The sequence below is a fragment of the Dipteris shenzhenensis genome, chromosome 27, assembly GCF_047967505.1.
Source record: "Dipteris shenzhenensis isolate YYH24624 ecotype China chromosome 27, Dip_SZ_1.0, whole genome shotgun sequence".
Lineage (NCBI taxonomy): Eukaryota > Viridiplantae > Streptophyta > Polypodiopsida > Gleicheniales > Dipteridaceae > Dipteris > Dipteris shenzhenensis.
Window position 1 is genome coordinate 47441914 of NC_141622.1, and position 21208 is coordinate 47463121.

A 21208-nucleotide genomic window follows, 5' to 3' on the forward strand; every position below is an offset into this window, starting at 1 on the left:
TAGGAGGTTAATCCCATATGCAATGAACTCAGTGCTGCATAGTTCCTCATGATGCTTCGCTCGGCCATTATGAAGTTTCATTGCAGCATCCTTTACCCCCCTAAGTGAAGAGGGTGTAGGATGTGGGGCGTGGCATATGTGAGAGGTTAGGGGCTGGCTGATTGAGGATAGCATAGAGTGTGAGTGCATAGTCAAAACACACCTGGGTGTCAGTGAGTGGTGAGGGGGACCGTCCCTCTAGAAATCTCCATCAAAAGTCCTTAGAGTTGTTACTGAACAGAATGTTCAGTAGCTCGTCTTCATTTCGGCAAACAAAGTCTAGTTTCTTTCTGCATACCAGTTGACGGTACTCGTGTAGCATCTTTGGTTCGCTCGGAAGACTGTTTCTTGTATCAATTCTGAGCTGATGGCATAAAGCCTTACACTCATCATCGTACTAGCTATTGCAAGGTACAGTCCCAGGGGATGGTGGGCGGGTGGAGTGGGTGGTGTGGGGGAAAGCGTGAAGAGCAACCTCGTGTAGTGAGCGGGTGACTAGGGCAGCACGATCCTCTAATAGGGGTATGAAGTCAATGTAGGCGAGAAGTATATACAGACAGCTAGAGTAGGTAGGTAAGTGATCATGAGATCAAAGCGTATATCATGGTAGGTGGAGTAAGAACTCAACGGGGTGGGAAGTGTTGCGCGACGGGGAGTGGAAATGCTAAAGAGAAGATAGGTATGATCAGCCCTTGGAAGGAGAGGTGCTACAGTAAAGTCAGTGATGCGAGATGTGAAGGCAGGGGATCCCATGATGTAGTCAACAACATTGGAGCCTCCCCCATGTGGAAAGCATGTGAAACCTCCTGAGGTAGGCCATCTGTCAAGACCATTATAAATGATGAGATCATGCATCCTATCGAGGTCTAATAGGGCCTGCCCATAAGATGTGAACGGTCCTCGTCTGTCTGCCAACACCCATAGCATCCATGCTTCCTCAAGGTCAATGTCTGGTAGTAGAGTGGAATCATCCTTGAAGTCAAGGAGTGGTGCTTGATGAGCACCTATCCTCGTATTGAAGTCCCCAACTAGGCTGGAGAAGTCAACAATGGACTGATAAAGAGAAGCAAATGGAGATGTCTCATCCTCCCCTCGAATATCTATGGCAAAGTGGGAGGTCTCAAGGGGGAAGTAGCAAACATCAATAAACAAATCCCGGCTATCAATGTGCCGAATCCAGATCCAAAGAAACCTGGAATGTGCATCTCTTTGCTCCACTGAGATGGCCCCCAAAAGTGTGGATCTGTAAGCGATTGCGACTCCTCCTGACCCTTGAACCCCTTCTATATCCCTAGCCTCATCGCTATAGGCAAACTCCCATGTATACCCGCCGCTGACTCCTGGTAGTGGGCGCTCTGGACTCTGATGTGTCTTTGTATAAAAGACTATGTCGTGACTTGTATAAGATTCTGAGAAATTCCCTGGTTCTAACCATAAGGTACCATTACAGTTCTAGATGGTGTAGGATAGAGTCTCGGATATCTGAGTCTCATAGACCCCGCCCCCCTATGTGGGAGGGGAGGTGGGTGCCCGACGAGGGCTAATAAGGAGTCATCCATCTCGTACTTCAAAGGATGGATTCATCACATCGATAGTCTCCTTTGAGATTGCATGTTTGCATTAAAGACATAACAATGATGTATATGAGTGCATTTATGGGTGCACATGCATACATTGCCGATATTTCTATGAGATGCAATACCATTAGTGCTATCACGCCTTTATCACACTCAAAACAACCATCTTCCTCTCATGCACCCATCTATTCTACCTTCACGCTTCCTCTTGAAAACATATTGTGCCCTATCAAGTGCTACTTGCAGTTGTAAAAATTCTCACATTTTTCACTACAACTAAACTACCACTCAACAGCATCCTTGCTTGCAATTAACTACTAACTTGCTCAAATACTCTCCCTTCACAATGCTTGGCTTATTCTCCATTGTTGAGAGTTGCTTCTTAATATATTTTGCCGATATTGTCAAAACTACAATGAGAGATATTGTCGAGACTTTTGCATGAAGTACTTGCCAAAACTTTTGGCAGGATATCTTCGCAACTTCGGCTACTCTCTTTTATGGTTGCTTGGTGCATGTCTATTACTAGCTCCTTCAATCTCGAGGCTTACTACATCTCAATCCACTTGACTTGGATTTCTAGCCATGGCTTAGTTTGTCCTTCGGCTTGGCCTTCACTTCATGTTGTGCTTTGTTGTTAAACACCTTTGCTTTGGGGGTTCAACACATGCCACTTGCACAAGAAAGCATGTAACATCATGAGGGGAGATTTAGGGGGAGTTGATAATGATCGAAATTAGTTGCATAATGGCCATCCTTCTTGGATAGCCTAACCGTGGTTGAGCCACATATATTAGTGGAATCAGTGGTGTAATGTGCAGTTCTTGTTGTAGCCTCGGGCAAGCCTAACATTGTTACCCATGATGCTTGATCGAGCCACACATGGCCTCCCTCCTTGTGGTTGTGTTATTCAAGGGTCACACATGCAAGACCATTTTTGACTAGATGTGCGCTTTTTGCAAATCCACAAATCTCAAATTTTGAATTCTCCAGATGTACTTTGCATGGATTGAGAGTGTCTCCTATAGTCACAATCTTTATGTAGAGATCTCTTACCAACTACAAACCTTAAGAGGGTGAAATTACATGCCTTGGAAGGTTAACCATTTACTTCAACCTTAGATGCTTTACCATGAGAGTAGGTACCCCATACTTGGCCTTATCGATGTGCTTATGTTAGGAGACGGTGACCTTATTGTGCTTACTCACAAGCATGGTGGACTGACATTATGTTAACATATGGTCGGCTAAATAATGACAATGGGATTCAATCCCTTGATCCACTTGTTATGCACTCCATCTCATGTGAATGCATCGTGTCCTCTTATTGGAGAGGATGCTTGCATCGTAAGTGTGATCATGGGACACAAAGTCTTTGCTTGACTTGGTGTAGGTCCTACTGTGCCACTTAAAAAAAAAAGTTCCCCTGCTTAGAGGTGCACTTAGAGGAGAGCAATAGTGACATGTCCTCCTAAGAGGCAGTCTTCATCCATGAGTCAATTTTTTTGCTAAAGAATCATTTAGATCTTGACCGCCAATGCCGCCCTTTAGGCTCGAGGCACAAAAGTGGAAGATTACAACAAATAAAACCAATGGCAGGCACTAAAGGCTCCACACATCTCTCGCCACACTCTTCTCCATGCATCCTACTTGGTTGCCATGTCAAGCCTGAAATCTGCTCATCCATGGGAGCCCAATGTTGGCTGCCCATGGATGGGCACTTGTTATTCTAGCCAATGGCTTGCTTTTCGGCTAAATGAATCCAATAAATGGCTTGTTCAAAATTTTAATGTGTGTTCGGGCAGGCAGTGTATTTGTAATGGTACTGCCCATGACAACCCACCCATCTCATTTTGAAAGTGCCCAACAATGTGCACTCTGAGGGCAGCTTATGGGGGTTTGTAAAGACCCTTAGGTTGGGTTCATACCACCCGATGGCCATCCTCCAAAAGGTGGTGTGAAAGGCGCTGCTGTCCTAGTTGGCCCAATAGGAGGGACGGGCCCCAACACAGTCACAAAAGATTTTTGCCTGGTCCATGAAAATTGCCCACGCCAGGGGGCCAACTCCTCAAACCACTCCATGATTGGCCCATTCCATTGGCAACAACCATGATACGGTGGTGACATAAATTAGCAACCTGATGAGAGTGTCGGGTGGTGTGAGCCACAGCACAATATGGCCATGCTCCAAGGTTGTGTCCTCCTCCATGGGCAGGCGGCAGTCGGTCTTAATCCATCCTTAGGAGGAAGGGCACAAATGGATAAAGTAGATTTACACCTGGCCATTTGAGAAGCTTAATTGTGAAATGGTGGGTTGGGAGATGAAGCATATTGTTTGTGAGCTCCTCGTTCACCATGGATTTCAACAGCCCGCTTATCAGTAAGCTTGCAGTGTCTCCCTTGGAGGTTCTCTTCCATGATCAGGGAATCTCTCCACGGCTGTTCGCCCTCACAAACAAGGTGCGCGCTTAGAAACTCTCTGCACAATCAGTTGAAGAATCCAGGCACTCTTTCGCGAATTTTTCTGCTCACAGACTCGCCTTAATAAGAGTCAAATGTAGAACATGGCAGGAAAAAAAAGGTTGCTAAACGTGTCGCGGATGGACTCCTAGATGGTCCTCGAAGTTCTCGCGGCGAACGTTTTCCATGGTTTATTCGGAGCTGCCCCACTTTTTGGGGCATTGTTGAATCTCTCAGAACTGTCATTAAGTGACAATTGGTGACAGTCCGAGTGGCAATGGATTCTCCATTGTCTCCGACACTAGCAAATCCTTTTCTTGGTGCCTCCAAAACCCTGTCACGGGGTTTAGGATGGGGGTCAGTTGTGAACGTAGCGGTTCCTACTCGATCATTACAACTCACATTGCGTGTTCGAAGCGCGTTACAGGAGGAGGAAGGGAAGAAACGTGTACAAACCTTAAGCACCTCCTCAATTTTTAAAGTTGCAGGTGTTGCTGCCACAATTGCGGCCGTGTTATTTACCTTACCTATAGGTCCAAGGAAAGAGAACGAAAAGGTTGCTGTAACAAAGGACTCGGAAACCAGCAAAAAGAGAATCAAAACTACGAAAATCCATCCAATGGCTCTAGAAGACAGACGTGAATGGGCCAAGGGTCTTCCTTTCGTGCAGGAAAAGATAGCCTACACTGAGATACTCAATTTACAGCAAGAAGGGAAACTTAAACACATTATAAAACATCCCCTCCCAGCTTTGAAAGGGAGGCCGCAAATCGTTTTTGTTGTGTTAGATGACAATCGAGTTGTGAGGACTATGCTTCCCGCATCAGATAGGGACCAAAGGTTTTGGAATTCTTGGAAAGAGTTGAAGGTAGAGTCATTTGTTGTGAATGCATTCACCCCCCCACCCCCCCCCCCGGAGACTCCTTGGAAAGGCTTCTCGTTTTCTTTTTGGAACCGGTCGGACTCCTCTTCTGGCAGGACTGTGAAGAAGCAACAGCAACCCCAGAAGCAGCAGAAGAAAAAACAGTTGCCCCCTCCAAAAATTGAGAAATCTGCTGCTCGTGCACGTATTGAGCAACTGGAGAAAGCCCAAAAGGAATTGGAAAGAGCTCGAGCTGCACGAGAGGCACAACTTAAGAATAAGAGGCTACAGAAGGTACAGGCTGAGAAAGATGAGAAGGCTAGGGCTTCAGGAAAAAAAGAGGCGGAAGAGAGAGAAAAAAAGCTGGCTGAGGCAAAGCAGGCTCGTTCAGAAAAACTGGTGCAACAGCAGCAAACTGCTCGTGCTTGGGATGACTTTTGGTACATGGCTTCCCGCAATGAAGGTTTCCGTTTTTTATTAGGGCTACTTTTCTTTTGGTTGTTTTACCAGACAGTTGTAGTTGGAGTGAAAAAGAGGAAAAAAGATTATGAAGATCGCTTGAAGATCGAGAAGGCTGAGGATGAAGAGCGCAAGAAGTTGCAGGAATGGGAGAATGAAATAGAGACTGCAGAGGCCCTCACCACCTCAGAGGACTGGAGAAAAGAAGGCCTGACCGATGAGGAAAAGAAAAGAAAGGAGGAAGCAGAGCAGAATCCTCAAGTTCAGATGGGTTTGCGTTTTATGCGTTCTGGTGCACGAGTGCGCCGTGCCAAAGGACAACGACCTCCTAGATACCTTGACCTCGGTGCTGACGTGAAGTTTGAAGATGTTGCAGGCCTTGGGGATATTAGAAAAGAACTCGAGGAAATTGTGGATTTCTTCACATACAAAGAGAAATACCAACGAAGAGGAAGCAAGATTCCCTGTAAGCACGGTTCCTTGCAAAATTGTGTAAGAGAGGGATTTATTTTGGGCAACAATGCGTTTTGCATCTAGTTAGAGAGAAGAGACTAAGATTTGTCACCTTGGCGTCAGATATTTTTTACCATCTTTATAAAGAAGAGGTTCTCCCAGTTCCAATCTTGCTGGCTAAATGTTGAATACGTCCATTTTTCAATGTACAAGCTCCATTTTGTGATTTGTGACTGCACGGGTTTCATCAATAAATCCGTTATACCAAGACAAAATCTAATGTTTTACAGGAGTTCACATGCTGAATAGTATCGAAGTAGAGTGAGATTGTGAGGGCAGTCCTTTTGATAATAGAGGGATTATTATATTTTTGAAGGCATATATTTGAGAGGGTTCTTATTTTGGGATCTGCTCTGAGCTTGATGTGTGCATGTCTGATCTCGATGGCCTTTATGCATGGCCAGCTGGTATTCTTCTCTGTGGAGAGCCTGGAACCGGAAAGACTTTGCTTGCCAAGGCCGTTGCTGGAGAGGCTGGGGTGAACTTCTTTTCAATCTCAGCGTCTCAGTTTGTTGAGATATATGTCGGCGTTGGTGCATCACGTGTACGAGCTCTTTATCAAGAAGCCAGGGAGAATGTAGGTTGAACTTCTTTCCATGCCTTTAGCTCAAGTTGAAAATGCTAATATGTTCAGGATTTGTTTAAAATGGACTTATGCCATGCCTCTGTCCTCATTTTCTTTGTGCATGCCTCGTTGAGGTTATAGGTATAAATTTTGCGAATCTAAGTCTCATATGACTGTGTTTTTAATTGGATTTCAGGCACCCGCTGTAGTGTTTATAGATGAGCTAGATGCCGTTGGTCGACAGCGTGGTTTGATAGGTGGATCTGGAGGACAGGAGCGTGATGCCACATTGAATCAGGTTGGTTCAAAGTATTCATGATGTCTATTCATTGAAAGTCTGGCTCAAGCCTAACAAGAGCTGAATCTCTCCAAATGGTTTTCCTGATGTGCAGCTTCTTACATGCCTGGATGGGTTTGAAGGAAAGGGCGATGTTATCACTATTGCAGCTACAAACAGGGTGGATATCCTTGATCCAGCTCTCGTCCGTCCGGGTAGATTTGATCGGAAAATTTTTATCCCAAAACCTGGTGCCAGAGGTCGAGTTGAGATTTTGCGTGTAAGATCTCTTAAAACTGTTATTTAGGAATCCCTGGAAACTACAAGTAGTCAAATTTTATAGAAAGGAACAATAGAATGGAAGTCTCTATGTAGGGTTTTGTGAGTGTTTGACACCAGGCAAATTAGGGCCGGAAGCTAGACAGCCATACATTTTGCAGTATCGGTGTCTTTTCAAATGGAGCAAACTGTTGCAGACAGACAGACAGAAATATTTGCCCAGGAGAGAGAGTTCACAACACAATGATTCGCACATTCAACTTCTGGATATACTGGTGCATGGATCGGGCATGAAAAACGATGAAGTGTTGTGGCAGATATGATTATGCACGCTTGTGTATGACATGGTGAATGCATGGTTTTATGGTAGGCTCAATGGCGGCTATACAGTGGTGACACCCTTTTCTAAATAGGTGATTGGAAAGTAGGGTGGCTAGATAATGGGCTTGGAAGAGTAAGAGGTGGCTGTAGCAAGCGACTATTCTCTGACGGGTTGTGTGTCCAGCCATGCTTGCTTCAGATCATTATGCATTTACTTCGCCTCTCCTTTTCTTGGGGTGGTTCAGCTCCTACACTCTATGTGCTTGCTATTCTGCAAGTTCTTCATCGTAGTGGAACTGGCTAGAAAGGCTAGGTCTTCAAGATGTCCACTAAAGGAAGAAGTGAAGTGGGGTGAAGGTGGAGAGTGGTGGAAAGAGGATGTAGAGCCAAGGCTACAATGGGGCGGCTACTACCTAGCCATATTTCTGTCGACGTGTTGGTATTGGGGGGAATATGAAGATCGAGCTTAGTGTCCCGTGCCTGTCAAGCTATCGCTAAGTTTTCCTCTCGTGTAGAAGAAGTTAGTGGTCCTCTGTTGTCTGTGCTTGACTTGGGGCTGGTCACATGAATACGTGTTTGAGACGTGTGACAGTGAGAGTGGTGCATGTGTGGAAGCGTGAGAAGAGAGAGAAAGACACCGATGTAGGCAATAGCAACTGTATAATCCAGGTGACAATCCACAGCCAAGGGGTTTGGACAAGTGTGAGAAAGAACGCTCCAAGGAATGCCCAATTGTGAGACTCTGAGTGGAGCGGGGAGGCTCCAGCCGGTCAATGAACCAGCCAGCCAGGTCGGTTGACTCGACCAGCCTGGTGACTGACCAACCCTGGTTGGGTCGGGTTCACCCGAACCTGATTGGGGCGATTGACCCGATCTGGTTGGGGTCCAGTTTGGGCACCCAACCCAGCTCTATCATATGCCTAACCTAGCCTATCCAGGCCTACCTAATCCTATCCTCTACGGGTGGGCACAGCCCCAAACTAAAGAACCAAGTTTTTCAACCAAACTTACACCATTTGTTTTGAAGCCAAACTCTCCCATCCAACTACCACACTCCGTAGAGCCGAGATAGGTTGGACCCCCCTTCATGCGTGCTCTGGTCAGTCTTTGCACTGTTCGTGGTCTCTGTGTCTCTGGCTCCACAACTCTTTTCCCACTGATCAACTTTGCCTTCATATCAGCTAGCTCGTTCTCCTTCATTCCACTGTGTCCTGGGGCTGACTCGAATGTGTAGAAATCTATGATATGCTGCTATCTCTGGTCTATCTCCGTCTTTTGTGGCAACGTCATCTCTTGCTATCGGATCTATCTTAGTAAGGTCTCTTTGTGTTGCCGCATCTGTATTACATGGAGACCAATGCAGACCTGATCATGAAAGTGGGTCAACCCAAAGAGGCCCAAAATTGTGCTTCTCCTGAAAGGCAATGGTATTGTCCACAAATTTCGTAATAAACTGGCCAAGTACATAGGAAATGCTTTTCTGTCTCCATCTCGAGTGTGCAGAGCTTGCAAATCTGGTGCTCTCTAGGTGTGCTTGCGGCTTTCCTTTCCTCGATCCTTAGTTGGTGGGACGAGACCCGCATTTGTCCAATGGCAATCCTCAATACATGTGAGATTCATCTATCCTCTAGGTATTGGGGCTTGATAATCTCTATCCTCTGATACTGTTGGAGATATCATAGCCAAAGAGTGTGGTGATGTGATGTGTTAGTGTGAAGTACTAGGTGATCTAGTACTAGTCTATGCGAGTGAGTCTTGTGTGAGTGCCACGTGTCATCATGGGACTTATCCCATATGCACTAGGTGCTAGTGTGTGAGTGAGTAGCCTACATAAGGCTTGTACTTCACTTGTCTTGACACACTTGATGAATGAATGAGAGCCTTTCATTATATCTTCATTGGAGCATTATTTCCTCACACCCTAACTCTCTCTCTCTCTCTCTCTCTCCCCCCCTTCACCATGTTTTTAACATGGTATAAGAGTCACGTAGCCCTGCCATAGCCATAGCTGCCACGTCATCCTAGACCTAACCCTAACCCTATTTCGAAACCCTAAATCTGCTCAGCTGCCCTATTTTCGCCTCTGCTGCCTTCTCTTTTCTGCTGGCTGATCCCGCCTAGGGTTTCTACGTCACAGCCCTTCATTTGCCTCTGTTTCACCTCTTATTTTTTGTATAGAAGCCAGCTACCTTCATTCCCAGGTGCTCTAGACAGCCTCTCTACCTGCTGGTCGGGTCATTTCCTGCTGCTGCTGCCATCTTTCCATCCTGGTCGGCACCTTCAAGCAACTCCAGCCTCTCCAAGTGCTGCGTGGAGGTCAGAGTCTTCAATTCGGAGCTTTTCCAGCCTCTCCAAGTGCTGCTGTGTGCATTTCGGAGCAGACCAAGCCATCGAATTTCTGCTACAGGCTTCTACAGCTGCATTAGTTCAGCCGACTTTGCTTTCGGACCTGCCTGTGGAGGTTTTTTGAGTGGTTCCAGCCTTCGACCAGCTGCTCCAGCAATCTCTAAGACTATTTCCTCAGTCGACTTGTCCATGTGAGGAGTGCTCGTGTTTTGGAGCCTTCTGCCAGCCGCCATACTTGCTGGTCTCCTTAGCTTATTGCACGCCTTTTGGAATCCCTCTTTCATCACGACTTCCTTCTCTTCAAGTTCCCTACTCGTGGAGAAGTTCAAGGGGGAAGGCTTTCCCACGTGGCAAACCAAGATGGAACTATTGCTGATGCGTGAAGGAGTTTGGGATGTTGTTGAGGAAGAGTGTCTTGAGACAACTGATCAGCAACAACGCAAATTATGGAAGCAACAGAATGGTAGGGCCATTGCTCTTATTGGTCTTTGCTTGGCCGACTCTCTCATTCATCATGTGGACTTCAAGTCAACTGCTAAGGAGATTTGGGATCGCCTTGAGAACTTCTTTGGTAATAAAATCACCAACTCTAAAGTCTTGTTGAAGCTCAAATTTTATGATCTGAAAATGGAAGAGAGTGATGAGTTGAGTGATCATCTAGCCCGGTTTCAATCTCTTGTTCAACAACTCTCAAGTTTGAAGAGTGTTCCTGATGATGAAGATAAGATGGCCGTCCTTATGAAGAGTATGCATTGCATTTCTTGCTTTGAGCACACTCTTGAGATCCTTCGTCTTGCCACTACCACGTTTGATGATATGGTGGCCCTCCTAATTGAGAAGGATCGTCGCAATAAGGAAGCCGCTCTTGCCTCTCCTATTGATCATGCATTTTCTTCCACAAGCAAATGGAAGACCAACAAGAACATTATTCGCAGGTTTTGCAAAAGGAAAGGACACATTGAAGCCCATTGCTTCAAGAAGAAAGCACAAGAACAAGAGAAGCATCATGCCAATCTTCTGGCTAAAGACGAAGCTGAACCTGAAGAGCCCCCAAAGGAGATACATGCAGCTACAATAGAGGTTCATGGCCTCTCTCTTAACGACGAGGATCCATTTGACCAGGGTTGGGCTTTCTAGGCCCCTATGCTATGTGTGTTTGTGTTGAGTCACATAAAGGTTCCCAGCCTTGAGTTGTCCCTCTAAATTGAATGTATTTGGAGTCAATAAGAGGTCCTCTGCCCTAGGTTTTCCCCCAAAAATGATTGTATTGTGTTGTACTTTGGTTAATGGTATTGACCACCCAGTTCAGAGTAAGGGGGGATGACGAGTGTGGTTTTCCCTTGCCGGTCGCAAGCTGATTGAGAAGTCACTATCACACGGGAGGTGTTGGATAGTTGGACTTGCTCTTTGCAGTATTGCGGTGGAGGGGGGATTGGTCTACTCTTTGCGTGTTGGGTCTCACACTCTTTGCTCTAAAGGGGGGTGTTGGAGATATCATAGCCAAAGAGTGTGGTGATGTGATGTGTTAGTGTGAAGTACTAGGTGATCTAGTACTAGTCTATGTGAGTGAGTCTTGTGTGAGTGCCACGTGTCATCATGGGACTTACTAGGTACTAGTGTGTGAGTGAGTAGCCTACATAAGGCTTGTACTTCACTTGTCTTGACACACTTGATGAATGAATGAGAGCCTTTCATTATGTCTTCATTGGAGCATTATTTCCTCACACCCTAACTCTCTCTCTCTCTCTCTCCCTTCACCATGTTTCCAAAAGATATTGTCAAGAAGTGATTGTGATAGAACTGGATCTTGGTGGGGAAATTTTGGTCTCCCCAAATCCACGACGTATAAAGTTTGAATAGACCCAACAGTATGATGTAGTTGATCTCATCATGAGGAATCAGGGGGGACGGGGGATCCAAATTGTACTTGAAGGGGGGAGAGTCGATCCATATGAATTTTTTGATGGGCAAACCATCTGGATACGTGCATACCAGGCCGTGCTAACCCCGATATCTACGAGTCATCTGGATGACTCTAGTGCCATTTTCGGTAGTCTCCAGCTAGGGAAGGCCCAAATCGTGTGGAGGTATGTCACTGTCTGAAACATAGCATTAATCTGGAGTGGTGTCATGTTGGTACTATTTGATGAGGGACTGAGGGCTTACTCTGAATCATCCAAGATTCCATAATCACTTGTAGCCTCTCAAATCTCTTCCAATCAGCTGCCAAGAGATCAGGAAGCTGCATACATGGTTGTCGGCCTCACTACTGTATCAAACAACCACAGCCTCGTTGGGGGGCCCTAGTAGTGTTCCTAGAAGCACTGTCGCTTTAGTTGGGCTAGAGCCCTGTGACCTTGTGTAAGCTGTGCCTTGGGTGCATGAATCATTGTGAAAAGTGGTATCGTGAAGACTGCCTCTAGGTAAGTGTAGGGCTGCATGATCTCCACCGGCTTCCTTCGGTAAGTGAAACTATGTCGATGAGGTATTGCCCGTGAAATGTTGAAAATTATGACTTTGGTCTTACCAAGGTTGATTGTTAAGCCTCTCTCCATGCAAAATACCTCTAGGGCCTCTAGGTGTAATTGTATTTGGTTCCGCTCAGCTTGAGATTACTTCCAGTGGGCCCGAGGCACCTAGGTATGATGTGAACATTGCAGTTATCACGACAGTCTTGAAAGGCTAGTCAATTCTAGAGCTCAAAACTGGCTTCGACATTCTGATCGGACTTACATAGATTGTTTGTATCCTTTGTGGACGTGTTTGCTTGGAGCCACACAGACATGAAAAGCATTGATCCCTACCAACATTGGATCAAGTTTCAACCTCAAAAAAGATGCTGCCGTGATCTGACAACAATGGTATCAAATAAACCGAATCTACTCCAAAAGGGCCAAAAAGGATATCGACAAACTCCTCCAAGATGGATTCTTTTATCCAATTGATCTAGCAAGGTGGATCTCCTTCTCCCTAATAGTCATTGTTTCTAATAAGAACAAGAAGCTTCGAGTTTGGGAGATCAATGCCTCCATAGTTACCCATCCTATCCCCTTACCCTTTCAAGATTCTCTGCTAGATGCAGTAGCACGCCACGAAATGTACTCTTTTTTAGATAGATTTTGTGTCTACAAGCAAGTTCGCATGGTAGACCAAGATAGGGAAAAGATAGCCTTATCACCGAATGGGAAGTGTTTCTATCTAACGTCGTGACCTTTGGCTTAAGAATGCTCTAGTAGCATTTCAGAGAATGGTCCAAGAGATCTTTGATGAATATTTGACTTCGTTCATAAGGATATTTTTGGATGATTTCAATGTGTTCGGTCGCCATGATTTACACTTGCATCATTTGAGTCTGTGCTTGACCAAGTGTCAAGAGGCACAACTCTCTTTGAATCCGGCCAAGTGTGCCTTTGCGGTGCAAAGCAGAATGGTCCTTGGACGTATCATCTCCAAAGACGGCATTGCCGTGGATACAAGCAAAGTGGAACTGATTAGAAAAGTTGCACTATTAATCAATAGTAAAAAGTGGCATGGTTCTTGGGCCAAGTTCGGTGGCACGATGGCACACGAGGATGCTTGGATATCGTGTAGACATGGCAGCACCTTTGAATGAGCAGCTCAGCAAGGTTCTGATAGTTTGTTTGGAAGAATGCGATTTGGCCTTTCAACGATCAAGCTGACGCTGCCAAGTGCATTGATAGTCCAATTGCTGGATTGGAGCCTACTTGACCAGCTTCTTCATGACGATCTACAGAATCTTGTTAGAGGATTCTGCCTGACTATTTGCCTGTTTGTAATACACGGTTGATTTTTTGTGAATAATCATGTGGCAGGTGACCACTCATGAATTATTTGATTCAAGACATGGCCCCCTTGAGCACTTATCAACTCAACAAGGCATTCAAACCTAGTGGGTGGACCGACGCTCCAAGATTATGATATTGCTTAAGACTACAGTCCCGAAAGCTTATACTCTGCTGGGCTAGACGGTACTGGATTGTAAAGCAGTTCTATGATGGCATAGCATATTTTTATTAGGCACATTGCAAAGTGAGAAGTTCAAGAGGCTGGTGAATGGCTGTAGGCTGAGGCCCTATTATGGGCCGATGCCTCCATATGATGAAGAGATGGAGGTGTCAACTGTCAGTTGTGCACATGTGGATGTAAGTTTGCCACTAAATGATGCCCGAACTGAGGAGATGCGTATCGATCCCGAGGATCAATTAACTACAGCTTGTGGGGTGTCTTTTGCTATCATTAGCCAGTATGCATGTGGAGGCATGGGTGCCCTAACAAGCTCCTCTTACACCCTCTTCCATAGTCACGCTCCATTCCGCTCCTTCGTCTCCTGCTCGCAGCTGCTCATCTCGAACATCTTCATACGCTCCTGCTCACCCAGTTCTTGCACCCCTAACAGCTTCCCTTCACCAGCTCCTTGCTCTTGCCGTAGCTCTGCAACTCCTTGCCATGGTTAGAAGTCATTGAACTCACCTGTGAGCCCCCATACGAGGAGGAAATTGGTGTGAAATGACAATAGGTTGACAGCATGCCGTCTCTGTTATGGAGGCTGCATGGCTAGGTCCCAGGATCCATAAACCATCTGTGGAGGTAGAGGGCTGGCTTATGCAGGGTTTGGCGTAGGTACAACACCAGGGAGAAACCCTGACAGCATGACAGAAGGTGCCCTAGGGTGGCAGCAGCATATGACTCTGGCAGGCCTATTTATATAGAGCCTGGCCAGGGCTGTTGTCTGAGCCAACGGACCGACTGATAGTCGGCGGCTAGTTGGCTGTCCAGTCGGTGGTGGAGGGGGCTACCAGGCCCCCTATAAGTAGGGGCCCTTAGCCCCTCACGTTCTCAATCAAGGCCTTCATTGAAGCCTTCAGCAGGCGATAGGAGAAGAGTTTCCAGCAGAGTGTTTGCCTCAGCCTCGTGCTGCTTGTTTGTGCTCTGAGCCCTGTTTGCCCACAGTTTGTGGAAGAATAAACCCTCAGTTTCTCTCTTACGTATTTGTACTGAGTCAGGGAGTACGGAGATTTCGCTTCTAGGCGCAGCAGACTACCTTGGCTAGCATTGTCCTCCTCTATGGCTCTTTCGGCAGGAGGGGACTAGAGATGTTGGTATCCACGTATAGAGACATGGTTTGAGCGACTAGGGCTTCACGTGGATAGACTCCCTCCCTTCCAGTACTGTATGGATGCTCCGCTTTCTCCCCTCCTGTCACACGAGGTCAACTTGGTAATCCGTGAGGATCTCTTATAGCTACACACATTCCGGACCTGGTTGGGACTGAGCGAACTCCCAGTGAAGCTCAGCTTCTACAGAGATCACTGCTTGCATATCATAGAGGAGGGTTTCATTGACCCACTAGGATACACGCAGATCTACTTCCCCAATCACTGAGGATCTCTATTGGGCAGTTCTGGGTCTCTTCACATAGACTTCGTATCGAGAGCGGCAGAGCAGAGGGCCTACCGAGGGAGAAACGCCGAAATGGAAATGGAAATGCCTGGAAACAAAAACGTCGAAACAGAAACAACGTTTCTTCTAGAAACGCGTTTCGTAATCTCTTATATTTTTTTGGTCCTCTTTTGATTAAACTGTTTTTGCCTTCTTTTGATTAAAAGGGTTTTCGCCTATTCGTCGTCTCCTGTCGTCGTTTCCGTCGCCTCCGGTGTTGCTGCTCTCCATCCTGCTGCTTTCCAGTCTCTCCATCTTTGTCATTTGATTCCTGGGCCGTGGCACCCGCAGCTTGCTCTCCTCTCCATCCCTCCATCTTGCAAGCTGGTAGTTGCTCTCCATCCTCAGCCTACTCTCAGCTCTCCATCCCTTCCTACCTCTCCACGCTCCTTCTACCTCTCATCCTCCCCCGACTCCTACCTCTCCATCCTCTTTCACCTCCCCGTCCTCCTTCTACCTCTCCATCCTCCCTCTCAAACTTCAGATTGTTGTAACTTCAAAGTTAGAATTTAGAAGTCAGAACTTAGTTCATGACACATGTTGATTGTTGAAGCATTATTTATGGATAATAGATCATAGATGATACTAGATAGATCAATCATCATAGGAATTTAGAATCATAGAAGCATGCATGATGCTTCAAGTATAGATAATTGTATTATGTATGATTTGCACTCAATTGATAATTGTATTATGTATAAAAAATAAAAATTTATACATAAATTGTACCATATTGCCGTTTCTTCCGTTTTCGTTTTTGCGGGGGCCGGAAACTCCGTTTCCCCGGTTTCTCCCGTTCTCGTTTCTTTTGTTTCCGTTTCGGCTGGCAACTATGGATCACGTTTCTTCATTGACAGATCCCTTTGAGAGCTCTATCACGGAGTTCTTCTTGCCAGATCACATGGACCCCCACGAGACGAGGCCTCGATATGATTGTGACCCAGAGCTAGTGACCCGACAGCTCAGACAGAGGGTTGATGTGCAGATAAAGGGTTGACGCGTAGATTGCACTTGGGGATATCCCCTCTCTGTTCAGAGCGGGAGCCCGGCCAACAGGGGTTACTGTGGCCCTTGTTAGGCGCAGAGCTATGACTAGGAGACGACATAGGACCGCACCCGTGAGCAGCCGAGCAGCACTCTATCGCTGTTTTCATGCCTCCATTGCCCCATCCACCTTGATGTCCTGATGATGATGATGATGATGATGAGATTGATACATAGTCGACCACTGACATGACTATGTTATCGTTTTGCATTTTTGCATTCTGCATTGGCGTGGATGCTCGTTTAGCAGCTCCACCCTCACAGCTCTTTTTGAACTAGTTTTTTTACAGTCTCATAGACCCATCGGTCTTCCGAAGACTTTAATAAACTTTCTTTCTTTCGTTCTCTCTTTTGCTGTCTATCAAGGTCTTTATCAATGAATTGATTCATTGAGTGTGAAGGATAGAGTTGATCCTATTGCGTATAGAGTGTGAGGTTTGAGTGAGTCTTACCTCTCACTTCCAACATGGTATCAGAGCCAACGCTGCAGCTCTAGTTTCCACTCTGAAGGAAGGAGTCCCTCCACAACAAGGCGACCCCGATTCAACTCAGGTTTGCACAGAGTTTTCTAGTGTCTGCAACAAGTGTTATTTGCAGAGTGTATTGCAGTGTATATTGCAGCAGGAGATGGCATCCTCTACTACTGCTGCTCTCCCTTCCTCCTCCTCTACAACTACTTTCATTCCTAACTTCAAAGAGTCCGGGAAGTTGGATGGGACGAATTATCCCATTTGGAAAGTGAAGATCTGGAGCCATCTGGTGGCTCGAAAATTGTGGAAGATCACGATGGGGATGGATTTGAAACTAGTGGACATCAAGGATAAAACAGGGAAGATCACTATGCATGTAGATGCAAAAGAGCTCGAAGTGTGGGAGGACAAAGATGCCTAGGCCCTTGCCATGATCATAGGGATGACGGTGGGTTCAGCTATTCCCCACATCCAAACGGTAGTGACGTCTGTGGAGGCGTGGGCCACTTTGAAGGATTTGATATATATATATGTGTGTGTGTGTGTGTAATGAGGCAGACAACACATCATGTATCCTCTCTCTCAATCATGATTGAGCTCTTCAACATGAGCATGGAAGAGGGAGATACTAAACATGACCATGTGGCGAAAGTCAAGGTGGTGTGAGATCAACTTGCCGCGGTTGGTCAAAAGTGTGACTCAAGCCAACTAGCACTGCTGACGCTTGGGATGCTCCTATGGAGATTCAAGGGCTTCGTAACCATTGTTACAGTAGGAGAGAGGACCAAGCCTGTTACAATCGAAGAGCTTGGACCCTTATTGCTATAGGAGAAAGCGGTTCAACAAAGAAGATCACAAGACTTTGTTGGCAAAACAAACCCGTCAAGGAAAGTCTAAGGATTCCAAAGGCAAAGCAGAAGATGCAGAGAAAAAGAAGAGAGCGAAGTGCTGTTGCTGCGGGAAGCTTGGCCATTATGCTAAAGATTGTCACGAGAAGGAGGCAGATCTAAAGCAAAAGAGGGAGTCCAAGCCCAAGGAGTCGTTGAAATTCAACACAAGAAACATTGCTATTGGTGATGTTGAATGCTAGGTAGGAATGGTTAGTGCCAAGTGGAGGGGGAGGGAGTACGAAATCATGTACCCGCAACATAAAGGTTGGGGAACCCATCAAGTAGGTGATTGTACCCATCCCCCTGCAATGCAGAAAAATATGACCAGGTCGTGTACAGCTCCCATCTCCAATAGGTGTCATCCCTATCTTGTCCCATGTGGTGCATTTTTCCAGTGCCACACTATCCTAAGCTCTATTGGGTCCATCTCTAGTATTTGGAGGGAGTTTGAGCCAAAGTCTAGTAGGCCCACCTGTCTGCTTCCTACACACGTGTTGAAGTCATCTAGGAGGAGGATCTCCCTCTGTCTAGAGAACTCCATGATATCATCGCGTGTCGTCTCATATGAAATGTGGTCTTTTGTGGTAACCTCATTTGCATAGGATGATGTATCTGGGGGGAAGTGGCATACTGCAGTGAAAATCGGTCATTGTTGAGTGGGAAGCAAGGAGTGGGAAATAAGCTTAGTGTACTTGCAAGAAAGATAAGAGGGTGAAAGTATAAGTGTGGCCTATATGGCCTAATTTAGGACTCAATATCCTAAGTGTACTATCCCTAGTACTAATTGGATCCTTGAGGGAGGTCCAATGGGATCTTGGAGAGTGGTTCAGGCCCTCCAGGGGCGGCCTTGCCGAGCAGATGGACAAGGTGCCTTTCTTTTCCTATACCACACGTATTGGTAGGAGGCTTCAGATGGACTCTTCGAGGTGGACCCCCTCGAGGGAGCGGCATTGGGTGACCCAGAGAGTGCCCAGGGATGTCTGTTTAGGTTTTGGAGGCGGTTATGGTCCAGTTTGCGGCCGAGGAAGTATCCTACTTCTTCTGGATTATTTGATGCCGTCTGAAGCAGTGGCTCCATCTCGACGAGTCCTATCAACTGAGATGACCCACCGCCATAACAAATTGATCGGTGTCCATCATAAATACATATACATGTTACACCATTGGCATATAATATTTAATAATGTTTTAATGTCTACTAATCACGGATTAGTGATTTCTCTTGTCATGACACTGTTGGTTGCCTGATTTATTTTATGTCACACTAGGCGTGCTCTGCCATATGCCGTTTCTTAGTTAAGCAAGTTTATGCACCAACCTAGTAGACAACATTGACAAGCAGTGAAACATGTGTTTCTATACTTGAAAGGCGTGCAGCATTTGGGGCTCTTCTATGATGATAAGTCTTCACTAGTTATGCATGCTTTTACGGACAGTGACTGGGCCGGTTGTTACGACACGAGAGTGAAATAGTGGCAACTATTTCATGCTTGGGCCTTCAAGCATTTCTTCGCACAGCAAGAAGTAGCCTACAATTCCTACTTCTAGTTGTGAGGCTCAATACATGGCAACCTTTAGAGCTACCGTGGAGTGTGTCTGGCTTTGCAAGCTCCTTAAAGATCTTGATTCAGCCAGACATGTTCTACTACCATCTACACTAACAACTAGAGGGTCTTGGCTATTGCATGCAATCCTTCTTTCATCATGTGCGTACCAAGCACATAAAGGTTCACTACCAATATGTTTGAGAGCGACTGTAAGGAGCGACTGTAAGCTAGAGACATATAGTCGTCCTATGTTCCGACGGAGGATAGCTTCACAAATCTCTTCATGAAGGCTCTGCCGCGACCCAAGTTTGAAGCTTTTCAGCAAGCTTTACACTTGATACTTTTTGCTACGTGATTTTGCAATCGTTGCACTATTATATGTTGCTATATCCATCATGCATCCTTTTTGATTTTTTGGTCCGCCCAGCAGGCATGTACGGTAGCTTGTGGTGGGGAGCCGACCTTTCAGACACAGAGTGGGCTCGAGTCGAGCGCCTACAGATACTGATGTTTGCTCGGATGATCCGCAACAAACCATCGGTACCACACCAGATCATTCTAGCAGAGTTCGGCGCCTCATCCCTACAGCTCGATGCGGCTTTCCAGGCTATCACTTATCTACACAGAGTCAGGGATTTCAGCTCCTCCTCCGACAGTCGCCTCCGCCTACCTTGGCTAGCCCTATCCTCCTTTATGGCCTTATCCGTTGATGGGGACCAGCGATGCTGGTATAGTCGTCTTTCTAGTTGGTTCACCCGACGGGGCCTCGACTTAGACCGCTTGCCTCCTTTTCAGTACAGCCTCGACGCTCCACCATCTCCCCTCTCCCCCACTGACCAGGAGGTTAACCGACTCATTCGAGCGGATTTGCTCCAGCTCCACACTTGGCGGACATGGTTTCTTCACCCTGAGCTTCCTGTGAAGCTCGACTTCTACCGCCGACACTGCCTCCAGATCTCACAGGAGGGCTTCATCACACCTCCGGGTTACACACAGCTTCATCTACCACATGCGCTCCGGATCTCCCTCGGTCAGTTTAGGGTTTCGTCACACCGATTACGGATCAAGAGCGGACGCGCAGAGGGTACCCCACGAGAGGGCCGCCTTTGCCCACTTTGCGACTTGTAGGAGATGGAGTCGGAGGAGCACTTTGCTTTCAGATGTCCTATCTATTATGCCATTCGAGGCCGGTACCACTGTCTCTTCCGCGACGGATTCGGCCCCCTCCCACACATGCTGCAGTTCTCGGATCAGCGATGCCTAGCCGCTTTCTTACATGAGATGACTCGCCATCGAGATACCTCTCTCCGAGCACGGCGACACGCGCAGCACACACAGCGTGAGGACACCCAGTGGCCCATCACTGATTTCTTCCAGTCACAGTATACCTCTCCTCAGTCTAGCTGACGACGTGGACGTGAGCGAGAGCCAGAGCCACGACAGCTGCGCCAGCGGACAAACTCACACATCCGGGTTCATGACATTTCGTCTCTACTCTCTGCCCGCCCCACCGGGGTTACCATTGCCCTCATCCACAGGGGCACCCGTCGCCCCCGACGACCGAGCTCGACTAGGCCGCGTGATGTCAGAGGCCAATCATCTATCGTAGGGTTTTTTCCGGCCTCCCATTTGACGGCCCCTCTATGATTGGTCTCTGACGATCACCACCTGCACATATATATTGTATCTCTCCCCTCTGCCCCATTTTTGATGCCCCCCCCTTCTTTTTTGTATCATCTGGAGGTAGACACATATTTTTTGTATCAGGACTAGACACACCGTCCTTCATAACCTCTTTTTTGTAGAAACGGTTGGCTGGCCCGTTTTGAGACCGCCACCGTTATGCTCATTGTATCAGTTATCTTTAGTCTCATAGACCTTCACGGTCTCCCGAAGACTTTAATAAACTTTCTTTCTTTCTTTCTTTCTTTCTTTCTTTCTCTCTCTCTCTCCTTGCATGTAGGTTAAAATAGAAAGAAGTAGTCTCACGAGGGTGCTCTTCCCCATTGGAGGGCCAATTGGCATTCAAATTCTGCATGCATTGCACACATTTGCATTCTTGAAAAGCTTGGAACTTAACAAAAAGCCTGTTGATGAAG

At 46.6% G+C, this 21208-nt stretch overlaps 1 protein-coding gene across 2 annotated transcripts in view; it reads left to right on the top strand.

The window, feature by feature from the left end:
• Positions 1 to 3836: 3836 nt before the first annotated feature.
• The window catches only part of EMB2083 (AAA-type ATPase family protein), an 86080-nt gene continuing 68708 nt past the window's right edge, over positions 3837 to 21208 (top strand). Inside the window, exons 1-5 of one of the 2 annotated variants that reach the window (XM_087398445.1) lie at positions 3837 to 4076; positions 4178 to 5863; positions 6315 to 6487; positions 6672 to 6773; positions 6868 to 7032. In XM_087398445.1, coding sequence (XP_087254571.1) covers positions 4354 to 5863; positions 6315 to 6487; positions 6672 to 6773; positions 6868 to 7032 — 1950 coding nt within the window. In that variant the 5' untranslated portion in view covers positions 3837 to 4076; positions 4178 to 4353. The remainder of the gene's footprint in view (positions 4077 to 4177; positions 5864 to 6314; positions 6488 to 6671; positions 6774 to 6867; positions 7033 to 21208) is intronic. The other variant, XM_087398446.1, reaches the window with a different exon arrangement.